This window comes from Opisthocomus hoazin, chromosome 12 (assembly GCF_030867145.1).
Source record: "Opisthocomus hoazin isolate bOpiHoa1 chromosome 12, bOpiHoa1.hap1, whole genome shotgun sequence".
NCBI lineage: Eukaryota > Metazoa > Chordata > Aves > Opisthocomiformes > Opisthocomidae > Opisthocomus > Opisthocomus hoazin.
In genome coordinates this window covers 4,488,042-4,511,330 of record NC_134425.1, presented here as the reverse complement: position 1 = coordinate 4,511,330, position 23,289 = coordinate 4,488,042, and the positions used below count along the sequence as shown (strand labels likewise).

Here is a 23,289-nt window from a genome sequence, read left to right as displayed (position 1 = left end):
TTCTGAACAAAAAAAAAAAAACGATTTGCTCTAATCAGCTCTCAGCCGGTAATGTGGCCTGTACTGCTCAGCCCCACAGGTAGCTCAGTGGGTCTACTGTACAGGGTGTTTGGAGAGGTGCCGTGCCCATTCCTCAAATCCAGAACTACAGTAAGATACCAAAGAACAGGAAACTCAAACCACTGAAGAATTCTTAAGTTCTAAATTATCCACTTACTTTATCCAGTCATTGCCTTGCCCAGATATTTTATGAACTGTAGTTTACAACAGAAAAAGTACAGAACAGGAGTGTGCTCAGTAGCAGCTACATAGTCCTGAACTTGCTCACAGTAGGCAATAATCGTGACAGAAAGTTCAAGGAGGATTACCCGCTGCTTCCCCCCAGCTCGCAATCTTGACTGTTTTGCCATGCAGATGTGATTTGGTAATAAAGCATAAAGGCAAAGACCGCCAGAGACTCCTTCCAGTTTCCCCCGAAGCATCTCCACCTTTGCCGGGCTATTAATGAACACTTGCCAGGAAACAGTGACATAAACGGCTAAGGCATCCATGCTTTTAATTAACCATGCATGTATCACGGGGGGACTGGGGGGATGGACAGTGCTTCAAACACTGAAAATTAGGTAAATGTTTGCCTGGAATTACACAGGATTGACAGGTCTGAACCAGGTAACTCAGGAGGTTTCCTTCCTGCCCACAAAAGCAAAGCAGTTGAAGGAGTGTCTGGCAAAGTCCTGAAATTAAGAGAGATGCACAGGATATCGTAAGTAGCAGTATTTGACACAGCCTTCCCCCCAGCACTCTTTTACTTCTGCTTTGGCTATATTCAGTAAATAGAACCTTGTATGAGGGACTTCCAGAAAACAGACCCTTTAACAGAAACAGTATTTCCAGTTAGAAGCAACGAGGATGGGGGACATGGAAAATTCTTTCAGGCACCAGACACAGAAAGCCAAGAGTTATAAAAATATTACTTACTATACATTAGGGTTGTCCCAGCAACACAAAACCAACCATAACATTATGAAGAGTGGAAGAAAAAAAGCTGCGCTAGAGTTTTACAATTACAGCCTTTCTTCCACAGCACGGCTTCAATTTCCGTTGACGTTACTTCACTGCAACGGACTATGGCTGACAGACCAGACTGTCACACAACAGTGGACAGCAGAGCCCTGCTGCCTTTCTTCTGGAGGCGTATTGTTTCATGCAGCTCACAACTTCAAGTCTGCAATGATCGTTTTCTATATTTCAATAAAAAGAGGGCTTCAACTCAACCAGAATAAAGACTTCTCTAAATTGCTTTCTTTTTCACTCCTGTCTCCACACAGCACACGAACTAGAGGACATCTTTTCCTGGCTCTTCAACTGCAGAGCTATCTTCTGTGCACCAGGGCTTACTGCTGAAGGTACATAGCTGCATGTATTCTCATGTGAAGTGCAGGTACTCCTTGGCATTCTTGACCCAACCCAACAGCGCTTGGCTACGCAGCACTTTCCAGGCTTCTTGGTAATTTAACGAGGCTTCCTTGTAGTCCCAGTAGGTTTCTAGAGTCTTCATCCTGACAGAAAATGCACAACAACGAAAACACTTCAATTAACCTTTTGGATGTAATGTCACAAAATGAAAAAAGCAGTCAAGCATCTAAAACATGATGATGCCCTATGAGCTCTTTCATGCTACTGAGTGAAATTCTCTTGTGCTCCTGGGGAGACTTGGAGAGGCCCAGGCCCTGAAGCGAGGGTATCTGGATGTTGTCAGCAGTCTCACAAAAGGAAGGAAAACAACTCTGCCACCATGCTTCACACACACTCTTCAGCAACAGAAGTGTCAGCGTTTGACTGTGCGACAATAGGTTACAGAAACTTCCATGACAGCAAAAAACTCTGAAGCAAAGCAGAAAAGGTGGCTAGAGAGAGGGGCTTTGAACTGGGTGGCAGTAGCTTTGTTTTGCTAGGAGAATGGATACGATTGTTGGTTGGAGGGGAAGCAGACAAGGACGAACAGGCCAGTTTTGCTTCTCCAACACAAAATAACGGGGAAGAGTGAGACAAAGAAGAAAATATTTTTTCATCTTCTCCCTAAAGCAAATGAGATTCAGCAGTTTTGGTGCTCTGTTCCCCTTCCTCATGTAGCACCTGCTCCCCACAATCTCAGCAGAACCACTGGTCACTCTGCTGAGTGCATTACACCACTGATTTTCAAAGCAGGGAAATTCAAGTCTAGAGTATCTGAACACAAGTGCCTCTAAGACAATTTAATCCAGACATTTTTCCTTTCCTTGCATTCCTTTCCCAGCCTCTTTCATCTCCCTTTGCCAAACAGTCTGTCAGCCACATGTAGCACATAATGTTTACACGTTCAACCCAATACGAAAGGAAGATCGTAGGCAACGTGAATTTCATCAAGAGACAGGAAGATCCAGACTGCTACAGGAACCCTCATCTAAAAAGTCTGAGAACCACGCACTAACTTCCAGAACTTCCACCACCAACCCTCCCCCCAAAAAACCCCAACAAACCCAAAACAACGTAAGAGCAGACCATCAGAAGCTGTATTTCAGGCATTCGGCATTCTGCTATAAATGTATTTCTACAATACTGTGACATGCATAGCAAGCCACGAGATATTACCTACCCTGCAGACCTTGGGTTCAGAAAGTGCAAGAGCGGAGAACCTGTCTATGCCACTGCTGCATGTGGAAGATGTATACTCTCATACCAACCCGCCTGCACTCTTGTCACAGCTAATCCGTTTCCCTTTCTTTACCTCTTTCACTTTAACCAAACTCTGTGAAACTAACCTCCGAGCTGTTCTGGGAAGTTCCATGGAAGGGCCCACTGCAACTCTCCTCCACCGGGCCAGTGGACCGGTCACAGAACACCATTATCGTGGTGGATCATGGTTTAGGGGCATCACTGAACAGGGAAAAGACCAGCAACTATCTGCATAAGCAGCACTCAGGAAACGACACAGGTCCAAGAAGGGCCCAGGTGAACCCACCACAAGCAGCTCCAAATCCCTAGCACAGGCAAGCTGCTCCTCTCCCAGGTACTCCAACGTGTAGCTCAGACATGGTACAAACCACCTGCACCTTCTTCTCCACCTCAAAATCATTCTCTGGGGATCAATATGCATGCTCACACTCAAGGACAATGACCGAGTCATTCTTTGGGAAGAAACGCTCTTATTCTAGCATGCTTCTTGCACTTAAAGTACGTCTGACACATTTGCTTAAGACTTTGATCCTGCCGTTCTTCACTATAAATGCATCTAATGACTTGTATTTGTCCTTTATCATAGAACAGCTAATATCAGATGCTGTTTACATATTCAAAACACAGGTACTCGTACTCATAAGGTCACCTTTAGGATGGTCAAAGATCAAAAAAGAAATCTACAGCACAGATTTTTGGACTTGCTCAATCTTGTTAAAGGTGAAACAGCTGTTTTCCTTGCATTTGCTGTGGGTGCACATCTAGAGATACAGATCCAGATAGATAGATTCATTCCACCTGCCACTAAGCCAAGAGAATGACTCCAGTGCCTAACTGTTCTTCGTTTCTTCCTTGCTAAATGTTGCTCTTTTTCCTGAGTCTGCTGGCAAACCAGTGCCCCTTCAACTCATATCCGGCAGCCTGATTCAATTTAACTAAAACACATATGGGATTTTTCCAACCTAGATTATTCCAACAGACCTTTGGAAACTGTTACAGCGGACAGCAAGCGAAAACACAGCTAGCACAAAAGCAGGACAGATGGTAAAGAGCAGCTCGGTATTTTCACCACACTGTAGCAGCTACAAGAGTACATGTGACCGCAGCCTCTTGGGGTCTCATTCTCCAAGCAAATAACATCACTACAGGATTTAACAGTGGATGCAACAGAAAGCTGCATTTTGATTTTGGCAGCTCTTTGCAGTAGCTGTTTAAACAGATTCATTTAATTCATGTTAAACTTCTGTATTAAGCTTCTAAGAAATTTTCAACATGCACACAGGAAAAATGTTTTCAAATTAAAAGTACATTACATCTGCCTAAAAACCTCACTGTATCTCCGCTTTGCTTGGGCCACTAAGGCTCTGAGCATTTGTAATGAAGAACCTGCAACATTTTTTTGGCAGAAGTGAACACTAGTTTGCTGCCCCAGGCAAAGTCCAGTACAATCATACGATCTCCAGCCTATCCAGGTCTGCCTGACTACATTCCTTTTGTTTCCCTGTATTATTTCCATCTTGCCTCTATACTGCTCTGTTAGAGAGACAGAGCGATTCCGATGGCCATGTGCCAGAGACACGAGAGGTGATCCACAGATTTCATTCTGTAAGGTACCACACTCTTGGAAAAAGCCTTACACAAGTCACCCGTTATGCTTGAAAACATTCACGTGCTCAGCCTCATGCAAAGCTGAGCATAAATGGCCTCACAAGCAAGGCAGCCTGCAAAGAAAAGAAACACATTGCTGCAATACTTTCTTCTCAGCTACAAACCCTACCTTAATCCCATATTCAAACATTTACATTCAACCCATAATGCACTTTTCAGATTACAGACATACCGCACCTGAAAAATGCTCACGTAACTACAAGGCATCAACCAAAACACTACTCTTACATAAAAATTCATGAATTGCATCTAAGAGGGCAAAAGTTCACAGATCTTCAATATATAAAAATCTGTTGTGAATCCATAATGACAGGGGGCCAGGAAACCATACTTGGCCTGATTCTATTAGTGTCTTCTTCAATGCTTCAGCTAAAATGCAGGCATTGCAGGCAAAGCCCATAATTGACATCAATTGTTCAGAAGATACAGAACAAAGTCACAGAGTGAGCTAACTAAATGAGCGAGTTCCACTCAAACACAACAAGTTTTACCAGTAACGTAAGGTTTTGCAGCATTTGGAATACCGTTACCGCATTTCTGTGTCTAGCTTAGGAGACCAGACTTTCAAAACATGATTGAAAAATTGGAAAACGAGCTTTGTGGATTTTTCCAATGTCATCTCAGATGTGGAAAAAATGAATCACACAGAGGGAAAGATGTATTAGCTCAATAAAGTAATTTAAAATAATCAAATCTTGAGATAATTATGATGGATAAGTATTTGCATGGGGCAGAAAATACTACTTAATAAAAGGCTCTTCAATCTGCAAAGACCTAACAAGTACCTGTGACGTGGAGTATAGAAAAGACTTTTCTTACTTATATCTGAGGACCCAACTGTCCCGCAGACCTCTATGCAGTGGTACAACCATCACAGGGAATGTTCAACGTACAAACTTCCAAAAGAAAACAGAAAAGGGACTAGAAAATTGCAACAAAATTCTCACCAAATGCGGTTGGGTTTTTTTTTAACTGGAGAAAGTGGTAAGCGTGAAACTGCACTCCTTCTGTGACAGTTACTTTCATTAGGCTGACAATTCCTCACAATCATCCTCTGTCACACCAGAAGGAAACATTTAGCAGTCACCTGGTGGCATCCTTTTGCTTTTCCTAGATGAGCACTGGCAAAAAAACCTTAAATATGAAGCCCAAGCAAAGGTACCATACTTCAGCCTAGATATTTAAATCTTAAAGCCACCTGAAAGTCCCTGCACTCCTCTGTACAATAGCCCATGCCCTCCAACTAGGTATCACTGGAGCTGGAATCATCCATACTGCAAACTGGATGGGAAGGAGGAAGAAAGCACAATCTTAACTGTGACGACTCCCAACCACAATTTAAGAGAAAATAGGATCAGTCATCCATTTAACAAGCCCAGGAAGAAACTCAGGGAGGGTTTATGTTACAAAGCCTCCCTTAGATTCAAAGTGTTGCAGAGCCAACCACACCTTGCACAAACAGCAGTGTCTGGTGACTTTGTGTGGTGGATGCCACTGCATGACTAAAGGCAGCTTTCACTTCCTCAGGTGATGAACAAGCATGCATTTTTCCACCAGCGGGGAGGAAAAAACCCAACAATGCAAAAAAACTCATTTGCCATATTACCACCAAGTGATCTGCAAACAACAATAATACTGCAGAGGTTCTTATATAATAATTCAGGTTAGCAATGACACAACGCTGCGTGACAGTGTATCGTCTTTCCTTTGACGGTGAGCAGGGAAAACATGAAAAGAAACGAGGAGGAAAAAAAAAAGAAAAGATGGGTTTATGTAGCAGTATTTCAAAACATTAGCACGAAACAACATGTGAGAGGGAGTCAACAGAAGAGAATGAAGTATGGCAGGTGGAGGTAAGAGGTTATAAAGAAACAAATAACATTTTAGATAGTCTAGCTAGAGAGATGAGTGAGAATTTAAGTAAGGCACAGAAGATAGATCATAGAAATTATCAGAAAGGAAGAAAGAAAATGGGACAGTACAATACAGCACTATCTGGTTCTTGGTGAAGAAGCAGCTAATGCCAGTCAAACACCACCTCTTTCTTACAGTCTCAGTTGAAAGCAAATAAACTAAGTTCTGAAAAAAGCAATTGCTGGATGTTATGTTTAGCATCTTAACTAAACTACACCACTACAAATTCCTAAACGTGTCTTTTAGGAGAACCAGCAAAGTTCTGCCCCCAGTAGGCTCTCTACCTGTTTCAATTTAACACTGCCCACAGTGGTCCTCCGGAGAGAAGTGAAGATATGAAAGAGAAAGGAAGGCACAAAAAGCAGGAGAAGCAGCTTTAGACAAAGGAAAGAAGAAAACAAAAGAACTGCAGAATCAGTATGCTAGTTCCATGCAAAGCTTGCACTGCCCCAGTACCCTATGTCCGGCAGTGGACAACAGCAGATGAAGGAAGGGTTACGTAAAGAATGATCCCTGTCCCAATATACCCTGCAGGTAAAGAATGATCCTTGTCCCAGGATACCCTACAACTACCAAGGCAAGCTGTTCAGCAAATTTCAAAGGACTACAAAATGAGATTCCCTTGATGGAGCAGAAAGGATGGGAGTCAAGAGACCAAAAAGTGGACTAGAAAAGGCAGAGCAGGAACTTAGGGTCAAAGTGGGATAAGGAAATTGGGTGACAGCACAGCACTCGAGCCAACCATTTGTGGAAGGAAATAACAAGATATAATTGAATGGGAAGAAAACACAAAACTGGGTTTACAGTTAAATACACAGGAGTTTAGACGAAACAATTGGTGAGTGTGGGATTTCTTGTCTGAAGTCCACTCAAATTCAGACTACAAGAAGGAAAGGAAGAAAAACGAAGAAAACACATCAGAATATTGCGTACAAAGGGAAAGGGTAGAAGGAGGAAACAGCAATACAAAGACATTTTTTATTTTGCTTTTTAAGTGACAAGTAGGAAAAACAAAGACTTCAAAAGGAAAGTAACTGGACACGCTGACTGGTGAGCTAGCACCTCTACTGTATCAATAGAGTTTGTGCAGCCTAGAAGTGATGCCACATCTGCGAATCAGATGGACTTTATCAGAAGCCCAGCCAGAAAAATGGTAGAGGACAAAAAAGTCAAAGGAAATTACAAAGCCACCGGAGCCTAGAAAAGCCCTGAGGTGAAGTGACTTTACGTAAGCAGCACACAATCAGCACAATGAATCATCAACCCAATAATGCACCAGCTCACACTCTACTCTGAGGAAAATATGACAGCTAAACAAGTGAGGACAAACTCCCACCCAAAAAAGGCTAGTAATTTTATATTTAAAACGGAATTAAGGAGAAAGTGTGTCTCTGCTTATACAATCAGTTGAAACCATTTCAGCAACAGCATGGCTCATGTCGACATTAGAACTTTAAAATAGTTACGAGGCACTTCTACAGACACAGAAGGTAACTGCAATCTTATATTCACAAAACTACAAAGCAAGCAATATCTAATAATTAAAGATCCAGGGTGCACTTGCTTTGGCTAAGTTCATCTCATCTAATGTCTTGGTACCATGAAAGGCAGCAATGGCCTACCTCCCCTGTTGCCAGCCACACATACCTCCTACTTCCTTTTCACAGGTTTTATTGTCTGTTCTGGCTTTCCACAAGCCCATTCAGCTCATTAGTCCAATAGGAAACACAGAAGACAAGGCAGCTGTTTTGTGCCACATTAGCTAGTTGAACTGGCTCACCACGAGGCTGATGAAGTGCTACTGATACAAGGGAGAAAACAGGAATCTACAGGCAGCAGCAGCAGAGACTGCTGGAGGACCATCCCCATCGACAGCTACAAGCAGTTAAATTAACTCAACAACTGGTATAAGTGCAGCGCAGAGCTGGTGAAATCATACTTGGAAATAAGCCTAAAATAAAATAAACCTTCCAAGGCAATGGATTTGGAACCTTCTACATCTCTCAGAATCCCTAAGCCAAAGTGAGAGGTAAGTTTCTATATATATGAAAATATGCCCTGCTCTGTGGTAGCTCTGTGGGCTGGAACACCACCAAATACATAATGCAATGCCAGACCAGATGATTACTGCAAGAAACTCCAGTCTTAACAATAATGTAAAAAGATTTTAGCCTAGACTTTTCTAAAAAAAAATAAATAAATTTTTTTTTTTTTACTCACACTTTTTCTTCTTGTGAAACAAAGAAGTGGCATTTGATAGAACTACTAAACAGCAATCGGATATCAATAACCCTACGACAGTTTTGGGATGGGGGGTTTGAACGCTGCCAAGGGTATAGTGCTGCAGGCAGCTGATCTAACAGCTCACGTTTTCAAAAAAGATCCTACTTCCTCTCCCTCTTCACTCCTTCCCCAGCTGTCCACTGCCACTTGCAGACAAGACCACTTTCACTCAGAAAAAAACCCCAAAATGTAGAGTTTTCTGCCAAGACAGCAAGTTGAGGAGGCATACAGAGGTGTCCAACAGACACCAGATATAGTGCAAGAGCAGGACAAGGCTCCACTGATCAGGAACAGCGTTTACCCTTTTGAAAAGTAGTAAGCCTTTGGAAGAGATCAGCTGCCCCAGATTCTCACCTAACCTCCAAAGAAACAAACCAACCCCCTGCAATTTCTTCTGTCTGTCATTAATACATGAGATGTGATAGCTATTTCTCCAAGGAGGTGATTAAACAGACCAAAAAGAGTCTCCCTAACCCATTGAGCACATGCCATACTTTTTAAGTACCAAATTTTAACGATGAACTTATTGAAAGTGAGATTTATGAGCAGATTCTGGTATCATCACAGTATTCTTGAGTTTCGTTAAGATAAATTCACTCTTCTAAATGTAATGAAAATGTCTTACCGGAGAGTGTCCGGTAGATCCTCTTGTGAAATACTTGTCACCAGCTTTTGGAATGTATGGAAGAGTTCCACTTTACAGATCTTAGATCTGATATGAAAAAAAAAAAAGAAATTAGTAATTCTGATAAAAAAAAAATCAGAAACGCACTTCCTTTTACAGCTCACAGTAGTACATCCCAGCTGAACATTTTTGATAAAAAAAATTACATTCACTTCTCAAAGAATGCAAAAAGTTGTTCACAATTTCTCTTTTCCTACCCCACCCAAGCTGCCCACCTGCCTTTTCCCTTCATTTTAAATGTTACATTGACAAAGAGCTGCATTGCCCCCACTGTCCCAGCCAGCACTCTGTCAGTTTGCTGAGAGAACATTGTAATATCCCCACACTGTTATCCATACAAGACTGCACTGTCATCAGCTCACACCAACAGCGACGCTGAGCCAGAAGGACTAGTCCCAGAACGGATCAAACAACACAGAAGGCTTCCACAGCAGGCCTCCAAAGGCTTGTTCAAAGCAGCAAACTTTGTGTTAATCAGAACAAATAAAAGAACCAGCAGAAATATCTAGAACAACGCTGTCCTCTTCACAATGGTGACGAGGACCCATTCAGCAACAGCTGCAGGGCAGTTAAATATGAAAAGGCTAATCAAAAAATAAAGTGAGTCAAAGTTTGAAAGGTCTTTTGAAGACACTGTATGCATCTCTGTTAGCTTTAAGTCCTTCTCTTCCTCCAGAGGAGCTGTTTGTAAAGCACGGTTTGTTTTTGAAAGCCCCAGCTATTTTCTGTATTTAATTAAATTCTCTTTATGCACTTGTCTTTTCAAGGACTGGTTCAGTTCTCCAACATGTACAAGCTGATTCTCCAGAAGCACTGGAAAAAAACACCAATCAAAAAAACCTTCCTATTTTGCTAGCATGTTCTTTAGGAACCCCAAAATTGGCATGCAAAGATGCTCTAAACTTTCATCATCATGTTAATCTGTCAAAGGTTCATATTGTAGTTTTTGGTGTTTTAGTTGATTAAGCATTAACAAAAGCACATACCAGACATCTACCTACAAATTCCTTTTAGTCAGTCAGCTTCACCTTCCTTGATATTTAGTGTTCTCTAGCATATTGGAGAGGGGGGGTGGGATCCAAACCACATCCCCCACCAACCACCCTGAGAATCCTTGAGGGGAAAAAAACTAGGGTAAAAATACAAGTCTGGTTTATTATTAAACACACATCCTCAATAAGGCTAGAAGTTCCTTATTTTCATGATAAAAATTCCTTTTGTGACCATTTATCACATAAGCGTAAACAGTTTACTTACTCCTTGATACTGTTTTTAATCCTGATTTCCTAAGGAGATGAGACTTTTGCAATCACACAGTCTTGTAGGCCCTCTCTAATAACTTTTAAATGTTTTAGTAAATTTCGAGCACATGTAAAAAGGAGAGGAGGATCGCTCAACAACAATTAAGTTCCTACAGTTTTGTGCAAAGTGGCAGCTAGCAGATGGCTCTAAAGTTTTAGAGTTGACACACGAATGCTATTTAAACTTAAGCCTACTGAGAAAAAAGGGTTGGTTGGTTGGTCTGATCTTTCACACCTCTTCTGGAATACACTGCGCACCACACACTGATAACCAAAATTCTACAGTGCACATAAAGCCTGTCTCAAAAGACACACTAAGTCACCCAGGTCACTTGTGCTAATAGACACCAATACCGGTCACAAACCACAAAGTTCCTGGTCCCCTTCTTTCTGTGGAAAACTGGAAATACTGGGATATGCCAGGATAAATTTCAGTCAAGCCAGGCCTAACTTCGAGCAGCTCAAAATGTGCAACTCACAGGCATGTGAATGAATGCTCCACAAGGACTGTCTACACTCTACTTATCGTTTTATTCACTACTGTCAGGATTATCTTCTTTCTCCCAAAAAGCCTGGTAAACGTGAACAATATGACCATTGATGAATTGGTAGTATAAACAGCTAACAACCAAAACATGACCCTAACTCTCAAGCTGAACTTCCACAGACCAATGATAATCTTGGTCACCTCATCTAAAGTGAGGAAAGTGTAGAGCGATGGAGAAGTCTGCAGATGTTTGCAAGTAATTCCTCTCAATCACAAGAAAAATATGTAACTGTTTCTTTAAACATTAATAGTTGATAGAACATTACAATGTTTCTTAGAGAGAGAGCACAGTGTCAAGATGACAATTGGAAAGGTGACATGTTTTGTGTTAGGAATCTGCTGCAAACATTTCATAACATTTTCAAACTTTAGGGCAGAAAGTCACATTTCAAAGCAACACTTTTAACAATCCTACATCCAGGTCAGCTGGCCTGACACTTACAGAAAAAGAAATCTGTAAAAAGAGGACCTGCAACGCACACCTTTCCTTCACAATTATCAACCCAAAAGATACAAAGAAAAAAATTCCACTAACTTCACTAATAAATAAGCTGTCTTTTAAAGAAAATTGATCATAGTCCCCCCCCACCATTATCTACAATACTCTCTTTAATCAACACTGACAAAGAAGAAATAGCAGACTTGTTAACCCGCATTCAACTTTTGTCATCCCAACTCCCTCCTCCCCCTAACACAGCAATTCTTCCTCTTCCCTCGCTCCCTACCTTTCCCCTTTTTCCCCACTCTAGATTTCTTTCTCCTCTGACAACGGAGGACACATCACATGAGCTGACAGAGGCATGCATGCCAACAAATAAGATATTCGTATCCAGATATCACAACATTCTCCCACCTGCTCTGATGGCTCCCAATCCCTTTCTTTGTTGTTCCCTGCCGGAAGCCATCTGCGGTGACATCCAGGGGTTGCTCAGGGACAGCACTCCAACTGATAGCTGTAGAAGAAAGGATTATGAACAAGGGAGATATTTTCATCACAAAAGCAGAAGTAGAATGAAAGGAACTGTTAACATGTTCACGTGACACCATGCTGCTTCCCAAAACAATTCAGACTAGAAAGTGGACCACGGTTCTCTAGGGCCAGGATTCCAGGACCTAAAAGAACAGGTAAATTCTGTTCAACTGATAAATACATATATATATACACATACACAGAGAGCTTTCACCTTAATGAGGTCCTTCAAGAATCCATGCCTCTATATATTTGGCCTCCAGCTTTGTAATTCTCCCGTTTTTAGGGGGATTCTACTTTCTTTTGCACATCCTGCCCAGACAAAGCATGAAGAAATTTCGAAGTCAGATGGCTTAGTTTCGTATCAGGCTGTAAAATACTCCCCCAAGCTACCTGTACCAGTCACTTTACGTTTTCCTTATTAATTTATTGTGTGCTACTATTTTATTGTGTATTGTACACTCTAAATAGTTCTATGTTTGAAAACTGACACACATCAAATATCTGTAGACTTTACTTGAAAAATTGTATTAGCTAGCAGTCAAATAAAAATACTTTGTTGGAAGAGACAGCAAGTGCAAACAACCTTTTCCTTTATACCCATCCAGGTAACCCTAATACCATCTTAGACCGTAAACTTCTTAATGCAGAAACTCTGCATGCCATACCTTACAGATTTATAAGTAACCAGCAAAGCAGCAGTAACATATTAACAGAAACAAAACTGACTGACGTGCCCAACCTGTCTCTCCATAGCCTAACGACAGTTCCTTTAACTTCTACTGCCTCGAGACAACTTTTGTTCCCCAAGTTCTGCCATTTCTCTGGGTTCCTAACAGGCAACAGCTGCACGTACATTAACTCTAAAGACCATCTTCACAGCTTCTCTCCTTCATGATACCACCTTGCCGTTCAAGATGCTCAAAAACTACACACCATAAAGCATAATATGGAGATTGGTTATGTTAATCACACTTGTATTACGATTCAGCTGTATGCTGCAATCACCATACTCTGTTAAGTGTGAATTGTACTTGCACTGTAATTTAGGTACAACGGTGTATCACTCAACTAAATTAAAATCATGTGTAGTGTCAAGTAACACTAAATACATACAACTGGTATTAAACATTTAACCCTCCACGTGTGGAGGATCTAAAGCCACCTGGTCAGAGAAGCTCAGGTTCTGATAAGCAAATAAAAATTTACTTAAAATTTAAAATGTTTTCTGTTCTTTCTTCATAGTTATCACAAACTTCAAAATATTAAACAGAACACATTTTTCTTTTTAAAAATACCAGCTAAAATGTTCCTATCAAGCATATTTCAATACTCAGTGTAACAGCCCTGAATTTAGCTTATTCTGATTTTCACCCCTTCAAGGAAAAAAAAAATCAACCTGGCATAATTCATAGATGCAAAAAAGTGTGATAAAGCATCATTCATCTTTATTTAACAGAATTACCTGAGTAACGGTACAGAAAGACACACATAGGAATTTAGTCACAGTTTGCTTCAAATCTCTTTTGCTAAGTGAACTTGCACCATTTTTCAATGATCAATTTTGTTTCCTACCTCACAGAATCAAAATCTCTTCCTTCCTGGCACCTGTAAATAACTCCAATTTAATGAATCTGAATTCTATTAAGGAACTCTTGGTTTCCAGTCTATTTTGTCATCGCTCTATCATAATAGAGTAACTTCCAGTTAAGCCAGAAAAGTATACACCGGCAGATGGTAGGCATGTCCAAGTTTAAAGAAACTGCTTAACCATATACATACACTGGCAGTTCCACTGGTTTTTTTTTTCCCCAAATAAGATCACGTTCCTAAATCAGAATGTGACTTGCATATTCATTCATCACCATGACAAAAAATGCAATGTCCAAAACCTCTGTCAATTAAACCTTTACACTGTACTACTCTGTATTCTTTCTACGTTCACAGATTTCTGGAGCAACTACAAGCATAACTCAGCATGGCAAGTCTTCTGTTCATTACCAAGAAGAATGCAAAACTAACCAAAACAAGAAGTCTTCTGATGTTTTTGTGTTCTTACTGCCCTCAGAACTTTTGCTTCCACTGATTGTTTTGTCTTTGTTTAGATTATAAATTCTAATGGCATCAACCAAGTGTTTATTCAGTTTGAAAACCCCCTACAGGGAACTAAAGGCTGAGCTGAATACTATTAATTATTAACAATTAAGTTCTGGCCTGAAATTAATTTCTTGCTTTAAGTCACACTTTGCCCCTAGCACTGGCAATGAATGACGTCCCATTTTAGGAAACCACCAAACTCACCTAACTTCTATTTAGGCTTTTGCACACAGTTATGAAGCCAGCTCAAGTTAACTCACCTGCACTACAAGGAACAAGTTTTGTGTTGCTGTTAGTCTGAACTTCCTGAATTGCCTGACGGCTATGTTCAAATCGAAGACCTGATTGCAGCAGCTGAACCTCCTGAGCAAGAAAACCATCCGGTAAAAGAGAGATGTGCTGACACCTAATGTAAACATGGAAAAATGCAAGTGATTTCAAGTCTGGTCTTCCCAGCCAAGCCAGTTTTGTGCAATTTCCCTTCATAATCTAAAACATGTTGCTTTTACATTAAAACTGAATTCAGCATGAGTTATAGAAGAGGAGACAAGGAGGTTTGGGGGCATTTTCAAGTATTTGTTGAAAAAACAAAGCCACATAGCTTATTAAGACCTTGTCCATCCTGGAAAAATTACAGTGAATTCATTTTAAAAAAGGACTAGTTAAAAGCTAGTATAATCAACAGATAAAGTATGCAGGATAAAAACTGCAATATACTTCTGCAATCACAACGAAAAACAATAAAGTATTTACATAGTCAACCATACTACACTGACAACCGTTTTATGAACCTAAAGGTTCACAATCAACTACTAGAAAGATACAAAGTATACTTACAGTTCCATGCATAATCTCATCTTTGTTTCCTTAAATTACTGGTACGCACTGAATAGGATTAGGATCACATGAGGAAAAAACTTGTGTTTCATCATCACAATATTAACATAAAGCAGGAATGAAATAAGACTGAGGTTCATATTGTCAGATGTAATAGCCTGAAAAAGTGCCTGACTCTGCAACCTAAGACTGATGAGGCTGGGCAAATTCTTTTCCCATGTGTTAAGAGTGAGGAAAGGGTTATCCAGTAAACTCCACTGGATAGGTAGCTAGAGTTTCCCTTTATTAATATACTATGACCTCTTTCATAACCATCCTAGAAGGATGCAAGGCAACTGAGAAAAGGAGGTTACTAAACAGTCAAACCCTTCAGATGAACTGATCTAGTAACTGCCTCTTAAAGAGAGTGGTTCAGCTCCCAGGTTTCTTCCTTGCTCTCCCCTCCACTCTGCCCAGTGCCATTTACTCTCCCCTAATGCCTGCAGATTCCTTCGTTGCACCGATTCAACCTCCTAAGCAAGAAAACAATCCACTTCCTATCCTTTTGTCGCTAGGATAGGTTTCATCAATTCAAGAATATGAGGAGCCAGAAAGCCAATGCACAGCAAACACCCCTCATTTCGCAGCATCATCAGTAGTCACCTTCTCTCTACACTACACAGGGCTACTTTCTGAAAGTGTGAATTTACAGAAATTCACATTTTCTGCAAATGACTTTGGTGCAAAGTTCTGATAATTGTGCGACACATGTTGTCTTCCATTGTCTCCACACACGCCATCTGACATTTCCAAAGAGCACTTACCTTTCAATAACTGCTCTCCGCATAGCTTCTTGGCTGTATGGACACTTCCCCACTACAACTGCTGAGAGATACACTGGATACTGCAGGAAATGCATCAAAAGAGCTCCTTGACACCCTAACACATTCCAGCGAGCCAGTTTATCACTGCAGGACATCGAGCATGTTCTGTCCCCACGACCCGGCTTCACTCGTAATAATCCCACACGGTGATACCCTAGCCCAGGCATTCCGGCATCACCCAGCTCTCCAGGTACGCATTTTGCTCCAGTTCTATAAACATCTACTACCTTTGGTCTCCCTAAGCCAGTCTCCTCGTTAACTGTTTGCATCTCGGCAGAACATTCACAGCTCTTTGGATCTGTGTCCTCATCTTGTTTCACACATACTTGCTGAACAGCCAGATCTTCAGTGATTATGGAAAAATAACCACCATCATCAGTTTTCATTCTCTTAATTATATGATTACTTGCCCTCTTCTCTGATTTCCTTTTCTCCTCTGGACCCAAATGATCGTAGTTACCGCTACACTCTGCTGATTGTCCAGCTGCATTATCTCCAGTTGCTGGCTTAGAAAGCTGGTTCTCTGGTTCACTAATTGGAATAATAGAAGCATCTCCACCTAAAACAAAAGAAGTAGCACCAAAATTGGCCAAAACAGCATCTCTCATGACTGGAACACGTCACCCCAGTAACATTCTGGCTACCACTAGCTTTCACAGATTTGTAGTCAGGAAAGATTAACTACAAGAAAAAGAAATGTTCAAACAACATTACCCTGTACTATGATGTACTCCAGCTTCGCTGAAATTTAAGCCAACGTATGTTTAATTTCCAAGTTTTGCATTCTACTTAGAAAATAACCAAAAAACCCAAAATCTAAAACAAAAATTACAGCGCAAAAGGTGTCAAAGGCATTTCACAGAAAAGCAATGCTGAAGACTGACAAGAAAACTAGCCTCATCTAACTAAACGATACAAACCTCAAAAGAATAAAGGATAACCTATCAAATAAGGATGGAAATTTCCATCTGTCACCAAAACAAGCTCAAAACCAAAATTCTGAAGATCAGTTCAAAGCAAACAAAGCCTGATGGGAATGCAAGAACAAGGCAGCCAGGAAATTATTCTTGCTATTAAATTTGAAGATGTAGATTCTATTCTCATATTGCATTAACAAAGAAAACCATCATAGCCTATTTCAGCAATGCCATCAAAATCATGAAAATGTATGAACAACTAATTCACTATGTGAAGTACTGACGAGGCATATTTTGAGAGTGCACAGACTACTTTGCTCTGGTAACAGATAAGCGGTTGAAGAACAGACCGATAAGAGTGTGCTAACATTGAGATGTCCGATAAGCACTCTTTGACCAAGAGGTTGCCTTCCTACATTCTGCCAATCGATCTTCATCTTTGTGGTGCTGGTTTCTTAAAACACACAAAGAGCGTTTTCCGTGACAAAACAAAAAGTTGCACTCCATTCTGTAAGAAGTTTTGGGTTGGGGGGGGATTTTGTTTTGGCTTGTTGTTTTTCTGTATGGTTTTTTTCCTGTCCTGTTTTAGTGTTTTGGTTTTTTGTTTGGTTTGTTCTTTGGTTTTGTTTGTTTGGTGGTTTGGGGTTTTTTGTGTGGTTGTGGGGTGGGGTTTTTTTGTTTTGGGGGGTATTTTGTTGGGTTGTGCTTTGCTGGTGGTGATTTATTTGGTTTTGTTTTATAGGAACTGTGGTAAATGTCAATGTTTTTTATTAAAATTTGAATCCAAGCAGACAAGGCTTAAAGCAAAGCAATCAGGAAATACGACAGAACCTCTGACAAGTATGTTAGTTTCTGGAAAAGAAAATAATAGCCGTTATTGTTTAAAGAGGAAGTGAACCATTCCACTACATAACAAGCAGTGTATTGGATTTACTGAGTTCTCGTGACACATCCAGTGAGATAAAATGCCAAATGTATCCGTGGAGGACCAGCCAAGTACATCTCAGGGCACACACTACTAACACGAGTTACTCCCTCACTCTCACTCGAGACCACAGAAAGGCAAGGGGCAGAAAAGATTCAACAAGTGGGAGCCCCGAAATTGGTTCACTTCAGCATACTCACATGGGGTATGACTGGAGAAGAAAACAAATACGATATTTGGGTTGAGTCTCCATTTCCCCGTTTCAGTTCCCGGAATAAAGATACTGCATTGCTGATGGGAAGCTGCCAGCCACATCTGATGGAGAAGGTATCTGTTGAGCAGAAAGTTTTCATGAAACATTTACTTCATTTTTGATGCAGGGCAAAACAACAAAAATTAGAAGCCCACTAGTGCCTGTTCTTTTCCGATGAAGCCTATGAGGAGCCCATCAGTTATGCTCCCACAGATAGATGGGATCCCACATACTCCATAAACACAAATGCATCACTAGAATCTTAATAACAGACCTGAAAGGGTTGGATTCGGTGAACTATCTCCTCAATCTGCGTATCTAAGGTCCTCTCCTCTCACTCTGTATTTTTACCAGCACTGCAACTCATCCGATTCCGTGAGAGCCAGTTTAGTGGCATCAAACCGCAAAAGAACGTATTCGTTTCTGTAGCATTACTATTCTCCTGGCTCAGTTCCTTGAACCAGCTTACCCATGAATGAGAGGACTGGTATGTGGGAAACAGCAAAAAGGTTACCCTTGGCAGCTAGTCATCAGACCAGCATTGACATCACAGAGTCACACAGAGTCACACAGAGTCACACAGAGTCACACAGAGTCACACAGAGTCACACAGAGTCACACAGAGTCACACAGAGTCACACAGAATGTTTGGGGTTGGAAGGGACCTCTGTGGGTCATCTAGTCCAACCCCCCTGCCAAAGCAGTCACCTAGAGCAGGCTGCACAGGACCGGGTCCAGGTGGACAAGGTCCTTCCTCTGCTTCAGTTTGTGCCCATTGCCCCTAGTCCTGTCACTGGGCACCACTGAAAAGAGTTTGGCCCCATCCTCCTGACACCCACCCTGCAGATATTTAGAGGCATTTATAAGGTCTCCTCTCAGCCTTCTCTTCTTCAGGCTGAACAAGCCCAGCTCCCTCAGCCTTTCCTCACAGGAGAGATGCTCCAGTCCCCTCATCATCCTCGTAGCCCTCCGCTGGACTCTCTCCAGTAGCTCCTCATCTTTCTTGAACTGGGGAGCCCAGAACTGGACACAGGATTCCAGATGGGGCCTCACTAGGGCAGAGGAGAGGGGAAGGAGAACCTCCCTCGACCTGCTGGCCACACTCTTCTTAATGCACCCCAGGAGACCACTGGCCTTCTTGGCAACCAGGGCATGCTCCCAGCTCATGGTCAACTTGTCATCCACCAGCACACCCAAGTCCCCATCACATGAAATCAGATCCTACTTCTTTGTACAGTGGCTCTACAAGAATGAGGAAGAAACAAGCTTTTGTGAAAGCGCCTTAACACCACCTAGAAATGTAAAACTCGGGTTAAACTCCTGCTAACAAAGGGGAAAAAAGCATTGCCTACACAGAATTAATAGTGTCTCTTTCACTACACTCTCACTCCCAAAGCTCCAAAATCTGGCTATTTCAGCTATAGGTCAAAACCATTTATATCACACCAACCAGCCTCAAGCTGCACCGACTAAGAGCACGTGAACTTCACACCTCACCTCTGAAAGCTCCTCTTGGCCACAACTTCAGCATGGCTGTCATTCAGAATATCTCCTAAAACAACCACCAAAACAGAACAATACACATCATTAATCAAAAGGAGACCAACAAAGCAAACAGAAATTGGCAGAAGACAGTTCTCCAGAGTTGTTACCATCTGAAGGTTTAACGTTGGTGTTAGGTTATTTCAAGATATTTAAACTTCCAATCACTACAAAAGGAGGTCAGTAGCCTACACAAATGAAGGATAAAAGTCTTCGCTTTGCAGCAAGTCAGAGACTTCTTTAAATACCAAATTTTAATTCTTCTGATATCTGAAATCCTTTGAGTTGAATAAACACTGGCTTCCTTCAAATCCTTCCTGATGTTTCTTATTAACAGTAAGTCTTAATATTCTCAGATTAAGCATAGCATCCAGATAATTTCAAGTGTTTGTTAAGCTTCTGGTTGAAGTTTCTTGTTGCACTATGGTCTACAACTGACATCACTTCTCTTGTGATATTTATCAGGTTTACACATCTTATCTTCAAACTTCCTGCAGTGTCTGCCCGTTGTGGTATCTAAGGGAACGGGATCTGTTGATCACCTTTTATTTCAGGAATAAAAGCACAGGTGATAAAAGTCCTCTATAACAGTTCTACAAGTTCAAAGTTTAAAAATTCTCGAATAGATAACCATTAACATGACCTACCGACCAAGTTAATTTCAAAATAAATGAATGTTATCACAAGAGGAAAATATTTTCTAAACTTAAGATCACTGAAGACAAATAACAGAGAGAGGAACCAGCCTTACTTTTTTCTGGTAAAATTTCTACTTTGACTCTTAATACCTAAATTGTAAGTAGTACCACAGTTTAATCACAATTTTCCTAAATCAATCAGAAAAATGTCTGTACTAATACTCTTTTAAGACAGTTAAGTTGCAAGAAACATCCACAAAAATCTAAGATACAGAATTCAGTTTCCTCTCTTCTGTTCCACTAATTCATTTCAATATGAAGGACATTACACAGAACACAAAATAGCCTAAAGCTGATGCATGCAAAACTGTTTCTCCCACCTTCCTCTACTCCTCTGAAGCCTAAAGTAGGCAGAAAACCCTGTATCTACATATTCGCAAACCCCTTTCCTCCTTAGTCACTTTTCAGCATTAATTACTAGGACTTCTCCCCTCTCCTAGGAGAGGAGACAGGCACATTATGGAAAAAAAAAAAAAAATGGACATGCAGAGCAAAGCAAGTCCTACACTAAATGGTAAGAAATGGTAGCTGTGGGAAGTCATTTATCTAGCCCATACATTTATTGTATAAACACCTAAAACTCTCTAGCTGCAGAATATACGGTAAGGGAGAAAATACCTGTCAGTACCTTTCTGGTAACAGCCCTACCCTAACTCAGCAGTGGTACCTTCTGTATCAGACCGCAATAAAACTAGACTGTAACAGGTGCCTGACACGCAATTATTTTACTTCTGTTTTGCTTTTAGTTATGAAGTCTTTGGGTATGCAGGCTCAGGGTCCAAACTACACATTCCCACACATAAAAAGTTTATCCACCCTTAAGGCAGCAAGTGCAGCAAACTTCCAGGGCAGCCATTCTGGCTGCCTACGCCCCTCTCTTCTCGACAAGGTGAGGTCTGCCTTACACTTCTGGCTTCAATCCAGAAGCCTCAGCTCAATGCCTTGGACATTTTCACTGATTCTATGACACTAGCAAGGAAGCAGGTAGCATCAGTAGTCTGTTCTTGGATTTCACACCATACTTACCAGTTTTTCTCATTTTGTTTTGGCCAATACATTTTGTCCCAGTTCCCATAGCAACAACTTCCTTTGTTACTGAAAAAAGAAACAACATCAACCTAATAAACTATCACCAGAAGCACTGCTCTCATACAGTCGTTCTGGTAAGACAACACACAGAAGGCTGGGTAGAAGGGAAACTACAGGGAGGCACGCCATGCCACACTCCCGAGGAGGAAACAGTATCAGCTGGAGAACTGAACATAGTAGGCAGAAGCACCAGTGCTAGGAAAAGTCTATGATCCCATAGCAGGAGTGCCAACACAGGCTCGATATGCTCAGCAACGCACAGTGGACACTGGCATAGGATTCTTCAGACCCGTAAGAAAGAAGCACAGGGTACAAGCTGCATGACAACATGGAAGTGCCAGTAAGGGAAAAGAAGATGACGGTGAACTAACAGAAACGCACAACGTAATAACACAGTCTGCTAAAGGAGAGCGAACTGAGACCTTTCCAGGATTCTGTCAAACAGTAGCCAAACACACTTTTGCAAGGGTTTACATTAGGAATTCAGGTCCTGCCTACAGTTTTGCCACTAACTGAGCAGCCAAATGCAGGCTTTCATCTTCTTAGTTACAGTCTGCAAAGAACAGCATTTCACTTGAACCATCTCTTTCCAGACAGAAGCTGTAAAAGCTTTTACAATCACAAAGAGCAAAGAATTTGGGTGGAGACAGAACTGGGACAGGAAAGGGTTTGTTTTTTTTTTTAAAGGTATCTTGGAAAAAAAAAAAATGCAAAAAAAAAAAAGGCCCAAGGACTGTCACCTCCTCTCCCCCTTCCCCCTCCCGCCCCAATCCCCACAGCTCATTCTTACCCTGCAGACTCCGCGGACCAGCAAGAACCCCACTTTGGGTTGCAGACTCCACTTTGACAACAGCTGCCAGTGAAGTCCACTCCCTGCTTGGATCTGGTTTCCCCTGCTTAGGGAGTCTGGTCCTATAATGCAGGTAGCACAGCTCAGCAATATCATCAGCTGACCACATGGCTCCTGGTGCAAGCGCGGGTTCTGAACAGATTGCAGTCCGTCACAACACTGATTAACGACCCCCATCCCTTCAAACCCTACTGCCTTGTTCTGCACAGCACCTTCCCACACCAGATTCCAGTCACAGAATCACAGAATGTTCGGGGTTGGAAGGGACCTCTGTGGGTCACCCAGTCCAACTCCCTGCTGAAGCAGGGTCACCTAGACTAGGCTGCACAGGACCTCATCCAGGCAGGTCTTGAATATCTCCAGAGAGGGAGACCCCACAGCCTCTCCAAACAGCCTGTTCCAGGGCTCTGTCACCCTCAGAGTGAAGTTCTTCCTCATGTTCAGATGGAGCTTCCTGTGCTTCAGTTTGTGCCCGTTGCCCCTTGTCCTGTCTCTGGGCACCAATGAAAAGAGTCTGGCCCTGTCCTCCTGACACCCACTCTTCAGATATTTAGAGGCATTTCTAAGGTCCCCTCTCACCCTTCTCTTCTTCAGGCTACACAAGCCCAGCCCCTCAGCCTTTCCTCGTAGGAGAGATGCTCCAGTCCCCTCATCATCCTTGTATCCAAGGCATAATTGCATCACCCCTTTCAGGGTTATTTATAAGAAAGATATTATATGAAATGAATTCTTTTTTCAAACTGCTAGGAATAAGACCCAACGCTGGGGCCCTCACGGGGCAGCAGCAGGCGAGGCTGCCGGGTTCCCGCAGTCCCCGCCGCGCAGTCACCGGCGCCCCTCACAGCACCTCGCGCCTGAGGCGCCCGCCAACGCCGCCCTCACCCCGCAGCCTCCGCCCTGCCCCGGCAGCAGCCGGCGCCCCGGTGAGCTGCCGCAGCGCTCCCCGCACCAGCCCCTACCCCTCCGGGTCAGCGCTGCCGTCGCTCCGAGCCCCGCCCGGCTAAGCCGTGTCGGTCGCGGTCAGCAGCGACCCCCCCTTCCCGCCCGCCTCAGCCCCTTCCCGCCCGCGCAGGCGCAGCTGCCCGCCCCGCGCGCGGGGCCCGCCGGGAGCGCGCGGCTGCCGCGCAGGCGCAGA

General features: G+C 42.2%; 1 protein-coding gene across 4 annotated transcripts; it reads right to left on the bottom strand.

Annotated features, from left to right (window-relative positions):
• On the bottom strand, positions 1-23,198 carry ADAT1 (adenosine deaminase tRNA specific 1). 4 transcript variants are annotated; one of them, XM_075434246.1, is made up of 10 exons: positions 23,114-23,198; positions 22,095-22,286; positions 21,242-21,310; positions 19,473-19,527; positions 17,923-18,053; positions 15,821-16,439; positions 14,441-14,586; positions 11,967-12,066; positions 9,206-9,292; positions 1-1,559 (listed from the first exon to the last, which is right to left on the bottom strand). In XM_075434246.1, exons 2-10 carry the CDS (start codon positions 22,261-22,263, stop codon positions 1,427-1,429), a joined length of 1,509 nt encoding a protein of 502 aa, XP_075290361.1. In that variant the 5' UTR covers positions 22,264-22,286; positions 23,114-23,198; the 3' UTR covers positions 1-1,426. The 4 variants fall into 4 exon arrangements, with proteins under 4 accessions (XP_075290361.1, XP_075290362.1, XP_075290363.1 ...); XM_075434247.1 differs by lacking the exon at positions 23,114-23,198 and adding an exon at positions 22,734-22,995; XM_075434248.1 differs by lacking the exon at positions 23,114-23,198 and adding an exon at positions 22,734-22,995 and having other exon boundaries at positions 22,095-22,216.
• Between the last annotated feature and the right edge of the window lie 91 nt (positions 23,199-23,289).

What these genes read in the sequence shown, in the direction of transcription:
- ADAT1 (XM_075434246.1), bottom strand. Translation starts at nt 22,263, where the DNA reads ATGTGGTCAGCTGATGATATTGCTGAGCTGTGCTACCTGCATTATAGG. An exon ending in CGGAGAGCAGTTATTGAAAG is followed by an intron (nt 14,587 to 15,820) that starts GTAAGTGCTCTT and finishes TGTTTACATTAG; the next exon opens with GTGTCAGCACATCTCTCTTT. An exon ending in ACTTGTTCCTTGTAGTGCAG is followed by an intron (nt 12,067 to 14,440) that starts GTGAGTTAACTT and finishes TTTCTTCTACAG; the next exon opens with CTATCAGTTGGAGTGCTGTC.